This window comes from Ceratosolen solmsi, unplaced genomic scaffold (genome assembly GCF_000503995.2).
Source record: "Ceratosolen solmsi marchali unplaced genomic scaffold, CerSol_1.0 scaffold41, whole genome shotgun sequence".
NCBI classification, from domain to species: domain Eukaryota; kingdom Metazoa; phylum Arthropoda; class Insecta; order Hymenoptera; family Agaonidae; genus Ceratosolen; species Ceratosolen solmsi.
Window position 1 is genome coordinate 6,385,747 of NW_011948424.1, and position 18,561 is coordinate 6,404,307.

The 18,561-nt window shown below is 32.4% G+C and overlaps 2 protein-coding genes across 2 annotated transcripts in view; one reads left to right on the top strand and one right to left on the bottom strand.

Moving 5' to 3' along the window:
- The first annotated feature begins 447 nt into the window (after positions 1-447).
- On the top strand, positions 448-16,153 carry LOC105362625 (heparan sulfate 2-O-sulfotransferase 1). The gene is made up of 6 exons (XM_011500100.1): positions 448-769; positions 5,272-5,481; positions 10,614-10,774; positions 13,149-13,223; positions 15,176-15,336; positions 15,987-16,153. The coding sequence occupies exons 1-6, from the start codon at positions 566-568 to the stop codon at positions 16,130-16,132; spliced, it is 957 nt and encodes a 318-aa protein (XP_011498402.1). The 5' UTR covers positions 448-565; the 3' UTR covers positions 16,133-16,153.
- Positions 16,154-16,508: 355 nt separating this feature from the next.
- The window catches only part of LOC105362743 (obg-like ATPase 1), a 34,385-nt gene continuing 32,332 nt past the window's right edge, over positions 16,509-18,561 (bottom strand). Inside the window, exons 9-11 of the mRNA XM_011500231.1 lie at positions 18,253-18,349; positions 17,032-17,154; positions 16,509-16,939 (exon numbers count right to left, since the gene is read on the bottom strand). Of these exons, the coding sequence (XP_011498533.1) occupies positions 16,829-16,939; positions 17,032-17,154; positions 18,253-18,349 (331 nt within the window). The 3' untranslated portion in view covers positions 16,509-16,828. The remainder of the gene's footprint in view (positions 16,940-17,031; positions 17,155-18,252; positions 18,350-18,561) is intronic.

An 18,561-nucleotide genomic window follows, 5' to 3' on the forward strand; every position in this document is an offset into this window, starting at 1 on the left:
TCTTAGCCAAGCACAACCTTTAGACTCCAATGCCTCCTGCGTTCCCGAGGCAAGAGTCTCGGTTCGCCCAACGGCACTCTCGCGCTTCTCGTTATTCCAAGTCCGTCGTTGTCCCTCAAAATCGAGTGTCTGCACGTGCTCCCGACACCGGGTCCTCCCGGACACGTAACGAGGCCTCGACGATCACCGCTACGAGGAAAGAGGAAAGAGGCGTGAAAGGGTGCATCCATCTCCTCGCGCATCGTCTCGCAATGGAAAAGGCCGACGCCTGGTGGGGAACGGGTGGAGAGAGAGAGAGAGAGAGAGAGAGAGAGAGAGAGAGAGAGAAGGAGAAGCGGAGGCTGCTATTCGACTTTTACCCGGACTGGGCCCTCGGATTCTGGCCCGCGCAGCAAGCGACTGACCCACTGACACTCGCTCCAACTCGCGGCTCAGTCGGTTCGTTGGACTCGAGCGCGCTGAAGCTGCCCGAGGTGCTCCCGCGGAACTCCGGACTACTCGCCGGGGCAGCATGGAGAGCGCCTCTCGTCGTTAAGACGGACAGCGGGGAGCATAGCCGAGCAGTATGCGCAAATACCGAGGCGTATCCTTGTTTGGTTGCCTGGCCTTGACCATGGCTTTCCTCGTCCTCGCGACGCGGCTCGTCCTCGTGGAGGACGAGGCGGAGATCGCCGCTAATGAGGAGGCCGAGGTCTACGGGGCCTACCGAACCGAGGACTCGTACGAGTCCGGGTCTGCTAAAGCGAGCACCAGGAAAACGGAAAAACAGGTACACGGGGTGTCTATCGCTAGCCGTGGACGGGCATTTATAGCGGCGAATGCAGCGCTTTTGCCTTGCGAGTGTGCGACAAAGCGATTGCCAAGTCTTTCTAAGTTTGGACGAGTTAACTAAGAGTCAGGGATGAACGGTACTACCTCTTGAACATTTTGGTATTGCGTATATCAATGCTCATTGGATTATCGACGTTATTGGCTGTAATGAGCAGCAGTAACGACGTCAACTTAATTAGTTAGAAACAACGAGCAATGAAATTTTTACGTTAAAGTATCTCGTCCGTTATTATGTTGATTAAACGGTTGGCTGATTTATTTAGAATCGAAGCCTCATTGCTTTGTATTTGCGCGTTATTAAAGCGAATTATTCAAATTATTTGTTTTGAAAAAATTCAAAAGTAACTCTTCATTTTCGCTATCAATAAAATTTTTTATTACAACAAGTCTTACTCAGCATTATAAATCTATTGTGCTTTATAATTTAATTAATAATACCATCGTTCGGTAATGTAGCGTAGAACAAAATTTAATTTTAAATGAAATTTGAATGGTAATGGTAACGAGCGCGCTCAAGTACATACGGGATTGATGCAATAAGCCTCGAATATTAAAATAATACCTCGGGAGGAATGCAATAGTAATGAAAATTAAATCGTACATAGTTTTCTCCTTTCCATAATACTATTTCATAGCAAATAATTATATCAATGATTTTTTTTTCTTTTTCTTTTTGTGTCTGTTTTGTTTATTTCCCATAAATGACTGACATCGAACCATCGCCCATTCAAACTTCAATCCTTAATCAATTGTAGTTATTATGAAAAGCGAAGCATAAAAAGTAAAACTCGCCATAATAGATACATCGATCGACATTCTTATGGACGGTTCCAACGCGAATTATCTCACAACTAAAAACTTAGAGCCATAAATTCCGTAAGGTTGACGTAAAACTGCCGCGTATTTCAGTAATAACGTACGCAATTATATGACAGTTTCATCTCCTTAATAGTTGAAAAGCTGATATCTCTCTCTCTCTCTCTCTCTCTCTCTCTCTCTCTCTCTCTCTCTCTCTGCTATACTAAGGAAGAAGAATTCGACATTCTTCGATCCACCCTAGCCCTTCCACCACTTCATTTTCTCTGTCACTTAATTTCCCGCTTGGAAAATCAAGCGACGACAAATGGCAGAAGTGCAGCGACATTAACGAGACGATTTCATTAAAAGAAAAAAAAAAGAAAGAAAAGAAAAAATTAACGCTAGATTTACGTAAGGTGACGGACTCGGCTTGCGAACGCTTGGTAGACGCGCATAGCCCGTGGGTGCGTGTGTTGCGCGGCAAAGACGAAGTGGCGCGCGGTAAATTCGGGCCGCGAGACGCAGCGGTGAAAGCACTTTTCCGCAATTGCACGCCGACGAGATCCGATCGAGCTCTTGCTTCGCCGTACGCGCGTTATCCGTATCACGCGTGCGTAACCACTCGGCGGAGCTTCGCTTTTTATTTCGCGTTACTGAAAAGTTAAGTAAGAGACAGCGGCGGGAGGCTGCGAGAGGGCAGTTCGAGGCGGCGCAGTGAAGCAAGAAACGCGAGACAGTGGGCGATGAGGTGGCCGGGGGAGATGGGAGGGGTGAGAGAGAAGTCGAAGTAGCAATTTTAAATATAGACCGACTGGCTAATAAAGCGTTTGTTTTGCCGTTAACGCGATTGTAGAGCGAATCGCTGAAATGTGCAGTTAACACGGGCCGAGGATATATTTAGGCGGGGGCGAAGTGTGGCATTAGGCGTACTCGTGCAAGTATGATAAATTGTTGACGCGAATGTTTTTTAGTTTTAAATTGGGTATCGGTTAGTTATTAATCGGACAGGTTCGTTGAGATGAAAGTTTTGTAATAAAATTGGGCTTAAATAGTAATCAGACTTTGAAGATTTAATGCAAGAGAATGTATATTGGTATGGGTCGTTATGGGGGATAACGCGTTGACGGGAAACGGACGACGTTCGCTTAAAATTATATTATCGAGCAAATTAATAGTACATTGATGGGGGATGAAAAAGCATGGATGAGTAAATGTTTATGGGGCAGATGAGCAGATGATTGCCAAGGTTATAGTCAACTCGTCTGTATTTGGTAAAAATTTTTTACATTTTCGTTTACATTTTCATAGGGTTTGATCGTCCGAAGTTAGCCAACGCCAATATCCGATGAACTTAAGCTAATTTAGTGACAAAGATACGATTGAACGTGCCATTCATTAAAGTCTACCTTTATCTTATTCTTGTTAGCTAATCGAGGCGCCAAAATAAATAATGGAAGATCGAAAAACATTAAAATAATTGATGAAATATAATAATCTTCCACTTGATTAGAAAATCCTAAGTGAACTTTTTTTAATGCCAATTAGAAAGTATTGATGCGAGGAGCACTTGACTGCAAAAAAATGCCCGCTACCTACTTGTTGTGATATTTTTTAGAATCGGTAATGCTGAGAACATACGCTGCTGCATGAAAAGTCGATAAGCTGAGATGAAAATCTTGTTTTGACCCGAGAAGGTTGTAATTTCCCAACTAATAGGATCGCGTGGCACCTACTTTTTATGCCGAGACTGAAAATTGCATATTACATTATGAAATTGCTCATTATATATTTTGTGCCATTTTAATTAAATTGAATTCCCAATGAAATACATGGAGCTTAAAGTATTCGCTCAGAAAAAAATAATGTCACTTCTGCAAGTTATGCAACGATTTGGGAAGAAACAACTATATGCACTATATGTTTTCAATTTTTTTTTTCTTTTTCTTCAATTTTTGTCAATGTACTTCATATTATTTTATATTTATATTTCATAATTTCTCCGTGTTAAAAGGATGGAAATCGATTATTTGAGAAGAGAGGATAATCGCTTATAGATTTGGATTTAACTATTAAAAAATAACGATTAAATAATGATACTTAATAGCGGATATTGATTTTGTGATAATAATTATGTAATTGCGCTATACAGTCTTGTGCTTCGTTGTATTATTAAATAAATGGCAAATATACTTTTGTGCTACTATGAAGTTTATTTTTTATTTTTATTTTTATTTTTTAATTAATAATTATAGAAATATAGGGACTAGAATTTTAGGCTGATAGCGATAACGAATAATAATTAGTTAAAACACTTGAGAGCTCTCTTGTTAAAATTACAATAGAAATTAGTAAAATTGTAAGAAAATAGAGTCTCGTAATATTTTCCGAGACTTTTAATACGAACGTTTAGAAGTAATAAGGACTGTCAAAATTTAATAAGTTTTGTCTCAAATTGTTGAAATATATTTGTCATGTCACATATTATAATTTCATTGTAAGATAAAACAAATTAAACAAATTCTATGGAAATATCTTTAATATAAACAGGGATTTAACGAAATGGTTTATTTATTTAATATGCATGAATGTGCAATTTTTATTGTAAATGTTGCTCTAACTTTTAATTAATATATATATATATATATATATAAATTTCTATTTATAATTTATTTCTAGTGAGTAGTTTAAATATTTCGTATTACTACACTTTCCAAAATTCTTGATCACTGTCCTTTTAATCGACTAAAATGGCACAATTAAAATGCAACGAGATTAAATCACGCGTACTAATACAACTGGCAAATTCGCTTTTTCATTTATTAAACAACAAATTACATATATAATACTTGTAGAAAATTAATACAAATGATAAGAATGGCAGTCTCGTAGACTTTATAATATTTCTTATAATATGTATAAATAATTTCATTTAATGTTTATAATAATGTAATCTTATACCAATCAAAATATTCTGTAATGATTTTTTTGTATAATGCGCACGTGGCGCAATCCTTGGAAAGGCAGGCAGTTTCAAACAATTTAATTTTACCGTATTTTTAATGTTCGGTTATGCAAAGAAATAAATTGCTTGAGCATACATTCAACATAAAAAGTACTATCTCATTTAAGGAACAAAAACTTAAACTAGTAAACAGGCAATAAGTTGTCCAAACATAAATCATTTCAATAAAGACGAGCAAATAGTGCATTACATCACGACGGCTATAGGGCAAATAATAAATCATACATTTTCAATAAATCAATTGACAAGTTGATCCAATGTATTATTTATATTTAACCAAATTTTTTTAGTTTTTTTCTTATCTATTTATTTCTTTTTAGTACTTTTCAAATGAAATGTAGCTATAGGTAATTTTATGCTACGATAGAGAGGATAAAGTAAAGAGGCAATGTTTTGTTGAAAAAGACAAAGTTAATTGTCGCACTAAAAAACGGAGTTCCAAATGAATTCTAATGGAAACGTGCGCGCGTGCTTGTGATGCTGGAAATCAGCGTCGTCATCCGTACACCGTTTAATAGGGACAGTGCCACATGAAGCGAGAAAAGAGCTTGAGTGGCTCGAGTAATTAGATTTTGTGCTCTTTCACCTCAAACACCAAAACTCACGACTTTTTCATTAAGACGCAGCGCTACGTCACACGGTCGCTCGCTGAGCTGGGGAATCGGGCGCTGATACCCGAGACGAACGAGCACGTGATGATGGTGACGCGGGTGCCGGGCTCCGGCTCGGAGCTCCTCGTATTGCTGCTCCAGCACCTCCAGGGCTACAACGCCTTCAAGCATATAAGACTACCACCCGGCGATGAGGGGACGCTCAGTAGCCTCCAGCAGGTATGCTAAACGTCGAGGAGCCTCTAAGCCACCTTGCGACACCTAGACCAGCTATTCCCATCCGAACTCCAAAGTCGCGGGTCGCTCATTTTGCCGGGCAAACTCCTTTTAGGCCGTCGGAGCCGATATTTTATGTACCGAGATTGGACAATTGCAATTCTTACAAGCCGACAAATTTAATCGAGCATGGCACATGCTACTTTTCAATCGCTCGGAGTAAGTGAAAATTGCGAAACGAGCAGAGATGGAAAATGCCGTGTATTAGCGGTGCAGCTAAAGATATTAATTTTCGAGGCATAAATGTCAGCGGACACTGGGTCATAGTCCGATGAAATAGCGTTGATGAAAAATTGAATGGCCTCGGTCAGTAATAAAAACGAATTAATATCCGAGGCGAGATGAGCTATTACGTGTAGCGGTGCACACGAGTCTTTGGGACTTGTAGTTATTTAATGGCCTTTAAGCAGCGACTTAAAAGTTACGCTTATCGTGATAATGATCGATTAAGTACCAAGTACTTGGCTTTAAGCAGATAAGCCTGACGCTGACATAAGCCTAGTATGTCGAGAAGAGTTTCGCTTATTTCTCACGATACCCTATGATTTACAATTGCACTTTATTGCCGAATGAATTACGTTTTACTTATGCAGAACTTTGTAAGTCTCATTCATTTTGTTTCCATAACTTTCACCGGGAACGGGCAATTAATAGGCTCTTTAATTACAACATTTTACGGCCACATGGCCAATGTAAATATTTGAATTAGAACTTTTAATTTAATAAATATTATTCACGGGAAGAAGGGATATTTAAATTGATAAATCGAAAAAGTTGTTAAGCAATAATATAATATGTAAAAGCAAATTAATTGAACAATTTGAAACGAATAATTTTTTATTGGAGTACATTGTGTAATATAATTTAAATAAGATATACACGTAAATAATAGTCGGGAAAAATTAATTCACGAATAGCAAGATTTATTTTACATTCTTACAAATAAATACAGCAGCGCACTGTAGTAGGCAGTAATAAAATATTTAAAGTGAAAACTAGTCGGTGACAATACTTTTCAATATAATGGTAATTAGTAAGAACGCGATCGTCATAATAAATTGTAAATTATTCCGAATTGAAAGATATTGAAAATTTGAGCCCACAAGCTTTTTAACGATATAGGCGTATTTTTATTATAGAGGACATACTCCACCGTACAATACATTTTATCAAATTTCATCGATTTATTAATTAAAATGAAATTAATTAACGTCAACTCATTAAAATTGTAATATTAATGGACATAAATTTTATAAATATAGTCTCATTACAGCTATTAGGAAAAATTATTAAAATATAATGTCGCCCTAAAGTTGATGTTCGTACTCGTATATGTGGCAGAGTGAATTAGAGATACAAAGTATTGGAAATGTCATAATAAATTGACGTTCGTTCGCCTCGGTAATCGCCAATTAATTATTATTCTATTTAACGTTAATCGTGCCGTGCTACATTAACATTTTATACTACAACTTTCTTTAATGCTGCCGTGCGCGTTGAGATAAAAACTTTAAAGACGCACGAGCGCATTATCTCCAACGGGTAATTGCAAAATGTTTCACACGAGTCCTTGTTGGTCTAATGATTATCATGTATTATTATTCTCTCTTGAAGAACGAGAGGAGAAATAGTGGCGAGGTCGTTTAAACTTTTCGTCACTAATTGATACAATAAGTAACGAGGAAAAAATATAATTTTTAGATAATGAATCTCAAGTGTGAAAATTCAGAGGAATTAATACAATTTTTCCACAAACTTTCTATAATTTCAATAATAAGCTTATCGAATTAATTATTACATTCGGCTGGGAAGTTAGTTTGTCTGAGTAATTAGTTATATTGCAATTTTTATACGTCGTATTTTCATTATTATTTATATATTAAATATCGTAAAAGACATTTATTGAAAATTTTAAAATTTAATGGATCGACTAGTCGATGACGGTATTTATTTACAAATAAATATTCCATACGTAACGGTAATTATAAAACTTTTTAGCTCAAAGGTAAAGACAGTTAACAGGTTGACTGTTGATACATATTTACATGTTAAGCATCAGAAACAAATGTGAATCTGAAATGTAATTTAATTATTCATGAAATCACACTAATGTTTATCATCTATTTAATATTACTAGTTAATTATAATAAAAGTTATAATTATATTACGATGGAAATAAGACGATTAACGCATTGGAAAGAATAATTTTTAAATCTTTAATTCAAAAATTGATAATTTATCATCATTAGATGGAATGAAGAAAACAAAAATAGAATTGTAATATATTCGGTTAAATGCAAATGTCACGCGAGAGAATATTTAATTAATTCGTAAATGCTCGACGGTGCATAAGTAGGCACAATATTTACATAAATAATGGCATGTTGAAATGCGCGACTTGTAGTATTTTCATTGCTATATAATATAATTGTTTATAATTTTTCTTGGACGCGCGAATTATAATTCTGCATACGATTGGTTGATTAAACGAAGAAACATTTCTTCTCCATTTTTGGCGAACAAACGTCACTACGGAAATTGCACATGAAACTATCAATTAAATAACTTTCGATTGCATCTATTAAAAACGCAAAGAGTTATTTTTTTTTTTATGAGCGAGAAAATATGCAATAACTTTTAATAAGTCTATTATTGAGTTTTATGAATCATTTGAATTGTCGATTTCGATGATGAAAATGAGCATAATATCACGTGTCATCAAACAATCAATCGAGACCATTTTTATACATCATTCATCTAATTAATACTATAATTATTCGTTATGAATGATAAAGGAAAATTTGCGAATATGCGAGGGAACTTTCTTCACAAAAAATTTTACAATTAAAGCGTGTATTTGTGCACCGTATGTACATTCGAGTAATACTTTTTTGGTTTGTCCATTGAATGTTAATTTAGAAAAATGCACTTACTTATGTAATCATTATAAAAATAATCAGCTCGAGTTAATTAGTACCTATTGAGCCATAAAATGTTGCGATTGAGCCATAAAATTGTTGAGATTCTCACTGATTATTAATCCTACATTCAGGCAAAACTCGGCGATCGGGCAGAATAAATAAAATGCTCCCTTCAACGAATAGCTTCGAAGGTACGAGATAGGAAGTAAAGGACACTTGTACGCGGACGAGCAAAATGATAATGAGAATGAAATATGAGAATAAAAATATTGGATAAGGAGTGGAGTGTGAAAAGGTATGGATATGAAAGGCGCCACGGGAGAGTTTCGCCGAACATTACATAAGCTCAAGAGTACCTCAGCACAAAGCTCTTTGTTCCGCCGATGAAATCTCAAACTTTCAGTCGGCGCGAGCGCGTCTTGAACTTTCAGAGGTCGCGGCTCTTCTCTCGCCGCCTTACACTTTTCTCTCATTCGTGAGTCTGTGGATTCGCCAACTTGTTGCCTAAGCGGCTTAGATCGACAATGCCTTTCATGCGGAGCGTTCGATCGCTCGATTTGCGCAACCTCTTGCGAATAATTATCGAGCGCGCAACTGCTTGTACTTTGACGAGGAGCTCGCAACATAATTCTTCCTCGGGAGCTACAACGCCATTCCAAATAGCATGGCTTTATAATTTCTTGTTTTATCTCTCTCTCTCTCTCTCTCTCTCTCTCTCTCTCTCTCTCTCTCTCTCTCTCTCTCTCTCTCTCTCCGTTAAAATTAATTTATAATTACGCGGGATGTTTTGAGGCTAGAAGTAATGTAGCGTTGGATTTATTCGACTTATTTTTTAATCTGCTGCCCAGTTAGTCGTGTGGGAAGAGTAAATGTGAGGCTGAGCTTCGAAGAAGCTTGTTAACGCATTAATCACATGCTCGTATTCTCGTGACGCATAAGATTTTTATTTAATAATTAGCACAGCTAACGACTTTCTTGCAGGTGTTTTGTATGGTAGCCAATATACCAGTGTATTAATTGTAGTATAAATTTTTATAATAACGAGAAAGTCCGAGAAAGGAAGAAAGAAAGGAATTGTTTATTAACGTTATTGGCATTATATTACCAAGTTAAAAATGAAAAGAAACTATGAATAATTTTTGTATTATGTAAGAAGCCAATTAGTAATAACAAATGTTATTATTATACACAAACATTTATAAATTCTACATTACATTGCATTCCCGAATACTCTATCATTCAAGATTTTATGCATTAAAGGTAGTCTTAAACACTTTGCTGCATCAATTAAATTCAATATGAATCTGTTGATAATTACACTAATATTAAGCTGAAATCATCGTTGAAAAAAATTTAAGACTTTTTTTCTTTTTACTTTTGAAGTGTGACCATCAATTATATTGATGATTCGATTATGCCGATTTATATCTATTTTAAGGCTATTTTTACATTCTTAAATACGATTCTGTCAAATTAATATTAAGTAAGAGTATTGACATTGACACACGCGAACAAACAAACAAACAAACACAATGCACGGAATTACATTGTGTGTAGTGTGTAATGTATATGTTTTGGAACAAAAATGGATAAGCAATTTCAAATCATCAAGTAGCCAAATCGGGAAAAGAATTTCACATTTTAACAGGGAGTGTACGAGGCTTTCTTATATCGACGGCAACTTAACGGCTGCGTTTCTACTCCGTGCGCTAAAGTTCCCGATGGCACAATCGAATTCTCGCGACATCGTCATAAGTGTACAATGATAGCAGAGTCACGCACCGCTGTGCACGCACGACGGCCCATTCGTTATCCTTTTCCATTTCGGTTCCTCGATCCCGCCCGGAACAACGTTACGCGCGAATTGTCCGAGCGCGAGAATATCGCAACCGCCTCGCGTGTCCCGAGCCCAGCATAATGAGCGTACGTACAAGCATTTCCCGGCGTTGTACTATGAGTTGTAATTGCGTCACGCTGTAACTGGTTGGTCCAACTGGTTACTCATTGGGACGACGTATATTTTTTGGCCACTTTTAACGAGACTGTAAAAATGGTCAAAGTGCGCGATTGACCGATGTGCGGCGACAGATACCAGGTCTATTATTTATAACAAGTATTAAACGCTCATTCAGGACTGATTCGTATTTTTCCCAGGAGCTCTTAGTCGAGGAGATAACAAGTATTATAAGGCAGGAGGCGATTCCTCTATCGTTCGACGGTGACGTCCGATTCTTAAACTTTTCGGCGTTCGGCCGACAATCGCCAACGTACGTTTCCTTGGTTAGAGATCCGCTGGACCCCAAGACCTTGGACAGGTATATCATTATTGTTCAATTAAATAAATTTACAAGTTTCACTTCCTTTTAATGTTATTAGATATTACTTTACTTACGATCAGCCGGTTGTATGACATACCACTGTACGAGAATAATTGCTGGTATTCACGCTATTGCCGGACATATGCCATATCATCGATAAAATTATTACGCAACAATACCGCAACGATGAATAATCGTCTTTCGAAAAGAATTGTAAAATTATAATTTATATAATAGTCAAATTAATTGTTAAATTGTTTTCTATGACAAATCTTTTTACAATTTATGTAATGCATTTTTAATTAATTGTAGTTGTAATTCTTTTCATACTTTAATTCTTAATCAATTTCAATTGCTCTTCTCCTCATTTTTTCTCCTTTTTTTTTTGTTTTTTTTTGTTTTTTGTTTTTTTTTTATTTTTTTTGTTTTACATATCGACATTCCAAATTTCTTCTCAATGGAAATTAACAAAAACACGAAGATGTGTTCTTTTGGTAGATAAAATCTTTAAATCTCCGGTGCTATGTAATATTATATGTCATTTCGTAAAAAAAATGCAATTGATTGAACAATTTGAATATCACGTAATATACATTTGATTATTTTTGTAGAATTACTTTATAATCTATGATTTATGCAAAATTTAACAATGTAATAAGCAAAAGTATAATTAACTTAATTATTATAGTATTTACGAATATAATTTTATTTAATCTTTTTCGCTTTACAGCAATAAACTTTTCAAAACCTTTCATTAAGTAAAATAAACAAGTTAGACTTACATCATCTAAGCAATACTCACATGTCAGCATTTTAATTTTCAATTCATTAAATCAACAATTACTTCTTCTTCAAGTACTTTTCAAGTACTTTTGTAACTACTTCCTTACCTTTATAGGCGGGCAATTATCTATTCAAAGTTAAATAGTTTGTACTTTTCTTAAAAACAAAATAATAATTAACCCTTCTAATTAAGATGATATTAACCAAATCACAAAATAAAACTATGTATATACAATTATGTTGTTGATACAAAGTTCAAATAAGAGGAAAATTCTTCTATAATGATAATTCGTGTATTTAATCAAATGTATTTTATTACGAAATACATCGTTTGATTCTTAGGTCGGAGGAAATAGAAAAGGAATGTCTTGAGAACCAACAGTTTGAATTCTAATGCACGCAGATCATTTTCCATAAAATAGACTGACAAACAAAATTATATTGCCAATAAACATTTATTATTAAGCATTAATAAATAAACCTTTAAACGACGAAACGTTAAATAAGGAATTTTTACGTAGAATCATACTGTTTATAGATAATTTTTTAATAAGAAAATTCAACTAAAATTCACTACGTCCGGAAAATACGAAATTCGAAAATTTACAATGATTGATTACAAAAATCGTATCGAATGTGCACATAAAAATGATTATACAATAAAATTATATTCTTATTTTATCTATTTACTATCAAAATATTAATGATTTTTCGTATAATGTAATGGTCGTAAAAATGTAATACTCTCGGTAGCTCTGGGAAAATATAAAACAACGTCTATTGAAAAATATTACAAAAATGTAGGTCACTGAAAATAAATAACAAAATAAAAAAGCGCATAAGTAAATTGAAAAATTAAAAAACAATTACAAACTAAGCTGCTGAAATACAATGAACTGGACATTCAATTAGCCTAATGAATAACAAATTGTTATTTTAAATTTCTACGCCTGGATTAGTTTTATAAGATTACAAGAAGATTAGTTAAGAAAAATGTAAAAGACAAATAATCGTAATCGATTAATCGAATGTGCAATAAATCATTGAATTATTAAGATCGAATAACAATACTTTTAGCAAAGAAAATCCCTTCAACAATTCCTACATGATAATAAAAAAAAAAAAAGAAAAGCAAATTTTAATAGTAAAATGTATGGGCCGATGCATAAACAAAAATATATATTTTTCTATTGAAATTTATCAAGTGCTGAGACACTTCGAATTGATCACTTTAAATGGATAAAAAATTATTTGAATTTATTTGAATTAAAGGTGATTTAGATATATTCTTCACACAAATTTATTATCCCCATTATTAAAATATCTATAATGTTCAATAGCCCCTTTTCTCCTTCAAACAACAAAACATCAAAATAGTTATTTTTAAACGTATATTATCATAAAAATGTGATGTACATGTAGATATTCAATAGGAGATAATCTTGGAAAGAAGAGATTTTGAATTTACAATACCCATTCATTTCAATACATAAGAAATTCTAACGCAGCTCACGAAATTAAATATACAGACGAAGCAAATGTTCAACTACTTAGATTAAAACTGGAATTATTTTTCTTTTCTTCGTAGGTTTAAGAGAGGCGATTCAGTTACAATTTATAGAGGCTCGATATGTCATTTCTGCGGACACGATTCCCGCTGCTCGTAAGTGCCTTTAGAATTTAAAGTTCTTTCATTCATTGGTCATCGTAAACGACTTATAAATTAGTTTTTTTTTTTTCTTACTTCTTTTTTCTTTTAATAAAAGTTACGTTTTCGCTTAAAATGTCTTGTGAATTTACATAGTTGATGCAAAGCTTAGTTGTTGGGCAAACAAATTTTATGATACAAAAGAGCTCGATACCGTAACTACGTAGAATTTAATCATCGACGCGATTAAATTGAGTTACATAACTCGAGCTTAAAATGAAATTTAGGTTTCCAAACTAGAATGTCAAATTATTTATCGTATGGTTTTATCAACTATATATATGCATTTAAATTTTATACATTAATGGCACACTTTATTATAGTAATTTATGATAAACCTTTGTGCTTAATACTTTTGTTATAAAACATATTTACAATAGATAAAAATTATAGATAATTATTTTATTATACTACTATTCATGGTATAATCATTTTAGAAATATGTTGAAATCACGTTCTTTAAGTTTATCATATGAAATATCTTCTTTATAGCTAAATTGCTAAATACATTTTGATAAACATAAACACATAGAAATGATAATAAAATCATGAGATGGCGCACATTGTTATCTTAATACTTATATTTGCTAGTAATAAAATAAGTTTTATCAAGGTATATATACACGGTACGATACATCTTATATTCAACATATTTGATAACGCAAACAAGCTGCTAATGTTTTAAAGTAAATTGCGTATCAAAAAGTTATAGAGCAATATTTTTTTTGTATGGAGCATTTGCATCGATTACATTTACAGAGAATCAAAAGTTTTTCTTAAATAAATTATTTAGAACGCAATGCAATATAACGAAATTATTATAGAGCCACTTAAAATTATTTTTGTGCATAAATTTTATAACCAACTTTTGAAAATATATTTACACAAATTTCGATTTATTATAGAATTATATTACCATTTAACATCGTTGTCATTCACAATTAAACATATAATACTTAAAAGCCTGGTTGAATTGTACAATATTATTAGAAATATTATTTATAACATTTCCAAAATACGTTTATTATAATTACTATTAGTACTAGTAGTAGCAGTAGTAGTAGCAGTAGTAGTAGTATTATAAATATCAAATTTAATATTAGACAAAATTTATCTACTCTTTGATTAATACGCCATAATTTAAAAGATTTTTAAAATCTCTCTTAAATTTTGTTTTTATTAAATCATATATCTTAGAAAATTATACGTGATGATAACGTATAGGTGTAAATAAAATTTTTTTTTTACAATATTAGCCAAGTTTATCATTTGATCAAAAGTAATGTCTTTATAGGATATTGATTTAAATGGATAAATAATTTTTTTTTTTTAATTTTATATGGTAAGACAATAAAAATATGTATCATATTCTGAACAAAAATCTTGTTTATAATCTCTTGAAGAAGTGCGCATATATTTGCTTTAATAAATCAATTTAATATTAATTGAAGGCGGTTTTCATTATAATATTTCATTGTATTATTCATGAAAAACAAAACTTTAGAATTTATGTGCATATTAAAAAACATTATATAGTAAGCATATTTTCAAGTAATTTATGATTTCACTACGTTTCTATGACATTAAATTCCATGAAGTATCGAAAATTTTATGCCTATTAAGTATTGCGTCATTTATCAGCTAGAATAATCATTCGGGAATTTTGGTGGAAAATCTTTTATATTCGAGTAACGTTGACTCTATTACGTAATATATACAAATCGATAAGTCCGCAGGATAAATAAATATTGGTTATGAATATATTTTATTCGAAACATTTGTTTCTTTATTACTTCTCAATATTGTATCTCACTATGTCATCTTGCATATTTTTATTATTATAATACTTTTATATAAAACAATGATAATGAAATTTGCCATTAATACGCTTGAAATATGTCCTGAAGGGAACGAAATAATGCCTGGGCGTTGCAGCAAGCCAAAGCTAATGTACTCAAATGGTATCCTATCGTGGGAATTTTGGATCACATGAACCAAACAGTGAAGAGTTTAGAAGTTAATTTCCCATATTTCTTTGAAGGTGCTTCACTTATGTACGAAAAAATTCGTAAGTCATTGTCGTTTATCTATACGTGCATGCATGCATACACACACACACGCGCGCGCGCGCGCGCGCACAGAGAGAGAGAGAGAGAGAGAGAGAGTGTGTTAATCGTGATAATAATAATAATGGCAATCGATAAGTCTTCCTAAATAATTACCATTAAAATGCTATATTTATAAAATTAATATGTTTAAATTAGTTATTATACTAACTTATAAATAAAATGTTTTCGTAATTATTGTTATATAAATTTGAAACAATAATAACTTAATTAACATAAAAAATCATAAGAAAAATCATTTTCAATAATTATTTTTTGATAGAATAGTATATTCTGTTTACTCGATATCTTTTTTATATAAACAAGTACAATGAGTTCAAATTTTTTTTAACATTTACAAATTATCTTTGTAGAATATTTATTTTTTATTATCCCATGTCCATTTAGATAAGATAAAATATTATCGTTATTTATAATAACGTAACTAATGCAACTTTATCGATAAATATAAAATAAATATTTTTTAAAAATTGTCAACTTTTAATTATATGTTTACAATTCAATCTTATCATACTTAGAAATAATTTTATGATTTATCATCGCATTATGATTGATAATTATTATTAATTTTCATGTTTTTTTTTGTTTTCAGGACCAAAGAAGAAAAACTTTTTTAATAATTCAACAATATTAAAGCCGCTAACGAAAAAACACTTGATGGATTTTTTGAAACTGGAAGTGGAATTTTACGAGTGGTTAAAATCTCGACTTTTAAATAGTACATCGGAAAATGTTTGAAAGCTGCTTTTCCTTAAAATAAAAATAGAAATATATATGGTTGATAAGTGAAGAGATTAATTGCGTAATTGTGATATAAAAATTTATCAGACACTGTTATTACAGTGATCGTTCTAGTGACTAACGAAATCTAATTTACCGACGGTAGGACATTAAGTTGGATGGAATCTAAAAATTATTCAAGTGCTGACATCTTGTGACGATAGCTCGTTTGCACTGTAATTCAGATAAATGTCCTTAGCATTTATTTACTTTGTTGAATTATTCACAGAGGCATGCTTATAAAACATATATTTTATTCATGATATAAATAAAACGAAAATTTTCATTGCCAATCTCTAATGAGCATATTGTAAAATAATAATAATCATAATAATAAAGTAAAGCGTTTATTATACAAATTCTATAATTGATCGTGCGTTCAAATCATCAAATCACAAAGTCATTGTTTGAGAAAAAAAATACAATATCAATGTTTCATTTTCAACTATCACGTAAAATTAAAAGTAATTCTGAATAGGGATGAAATGCACAACAAAATGCAATCTATACACACGTATAGAGTAAAGAAATCTCGAATGAAAGTGAGAAATTCAGCCGATTTATTGACCAGCCATTACGCTCCAACGAACGTAGAATCACAAACATCAGATATTCACAAGTTGGAGAAGATCCGTACGATTCTACCATTGGTAATCACTTTTTCTTCGGATCTTTTAAACCAGCACCGGCATTAAATTTAAAGAAAATTATATCGCCGTCCTCGACAATATAATTTCGTCCCTGTTGTCGGTATTTACCCGCTGCCTGTTAATAATATTAATAAGACTTTAGCATATTTATCAACAAGTTATATTTTTAATGAGAATAGAGCAGTAGATGCGCCATTTCATTGTTACCTTTACCGCTGCCTCCGAACCTTCGTTTTTGAAATCATCAAATTTCATGACTTCGGCCATGATAAAACCTTTTTCAAAATCAGTATGAATTTTGCCAGCAGCCTGTGGTGCTTTTGTTCCTTTCTGAAAGAATAATAAATAATGCATGGACAATTGTTCAGATGGGGAATAGAAATTTATTATATCAATAAGAAATAAGCTAAATGCATTGTGGTATAGTTTAATAAATATTTAACCAATTTAATCATGATTAACAATGATTTTGAAATTAATTTTTATAATGGGCTATTATGGTATTAAGTTGTTTTACCATACTGATATTTATATTAAAAAATTGCTGAAAAATCTTTGTTGCCCGTTAATCGATGATAAACAAATAAAATCATGTTTATCTTAATTCAGCTATCATTTTTTTTTTTTTTTTTAAATCTCAACTCGTCGAGATTATGTTCAAACAGTACAAATAATAACAATCGATACTCGTAAATTGTATTGATCGTGCGAAATATTTTATCGAAAAAACAAATCATACCTTACGATTATTAATTATTCATTAGGTTTAGATTGCTCATCATTTGAGATATTGAATGCTATGAAATACGTTTACGATAAAGTAATAACTTTATCCGAAAAATCCTTAATATAGTCACGAAATAATAAAATTATAAATTTAATTAATAAAAACAATAAGCTAAGTATGAAATGATTGGAATTATTTTATAAATACTTGAAAACTTGAAAAGCACACTTTCGTCTGGTCTTTAAGTTTGTCTTATGCTTTAAGTCTTGCAAATATAACATAAATATGCTTGTTCGTAATAGATCTGCATTAGTAATTTTTATATCATAATTTATTTACAAGTAAGTTCTTTTAATTATTATTATTATTTCATTTCTTATAAGTTTATTAAGTATTATAATTGAAAATATGAGCACTAGGATGGATATCATTATTACCTAACCTAACAATATTATTTACATAATAAATTCATACTAATTTAAAGATCGGAATGAAGTAAATCGGAAACCCTAACAATTTGCGATATCCGATTGAATAACGATATTTTTGAAAAATTAATTCCAATGAACGATTTCTTGTTTCATTTAATACTTCTTTACGTAATTATAGTTGTGTATTTTTATAACATCAAATCCTAAATCTAAATATAAATAGGAAAAGTATTTTAAAATAAAGCGGTAGCGCAAATTGATATAAATTACCTGAATCGTCCAAGCCTTGACTTCGTCAGGACCAGCAGTAAAGAAATACTGTAACTGTAGGGCTTTGTATCCTTGGACGATGATTTTATCGAGGGCGCTGTAACACAGATACAAGGAAAGACATCATTGTAGATTGAAAATTGATATAGCCCTCTTCTCTCCGACCGCCAATACTCGGCGATGATTTCTGCTCTTCTCCTAATGATCGGTTTCGTTATAACGACTTTAAATCGTCTCGCGAAACGCAGAATTTTGTGCTCTATGCGCGTTTAACGATCATCGCAGAGAGCAGTCAATGAGAGAGAGAGA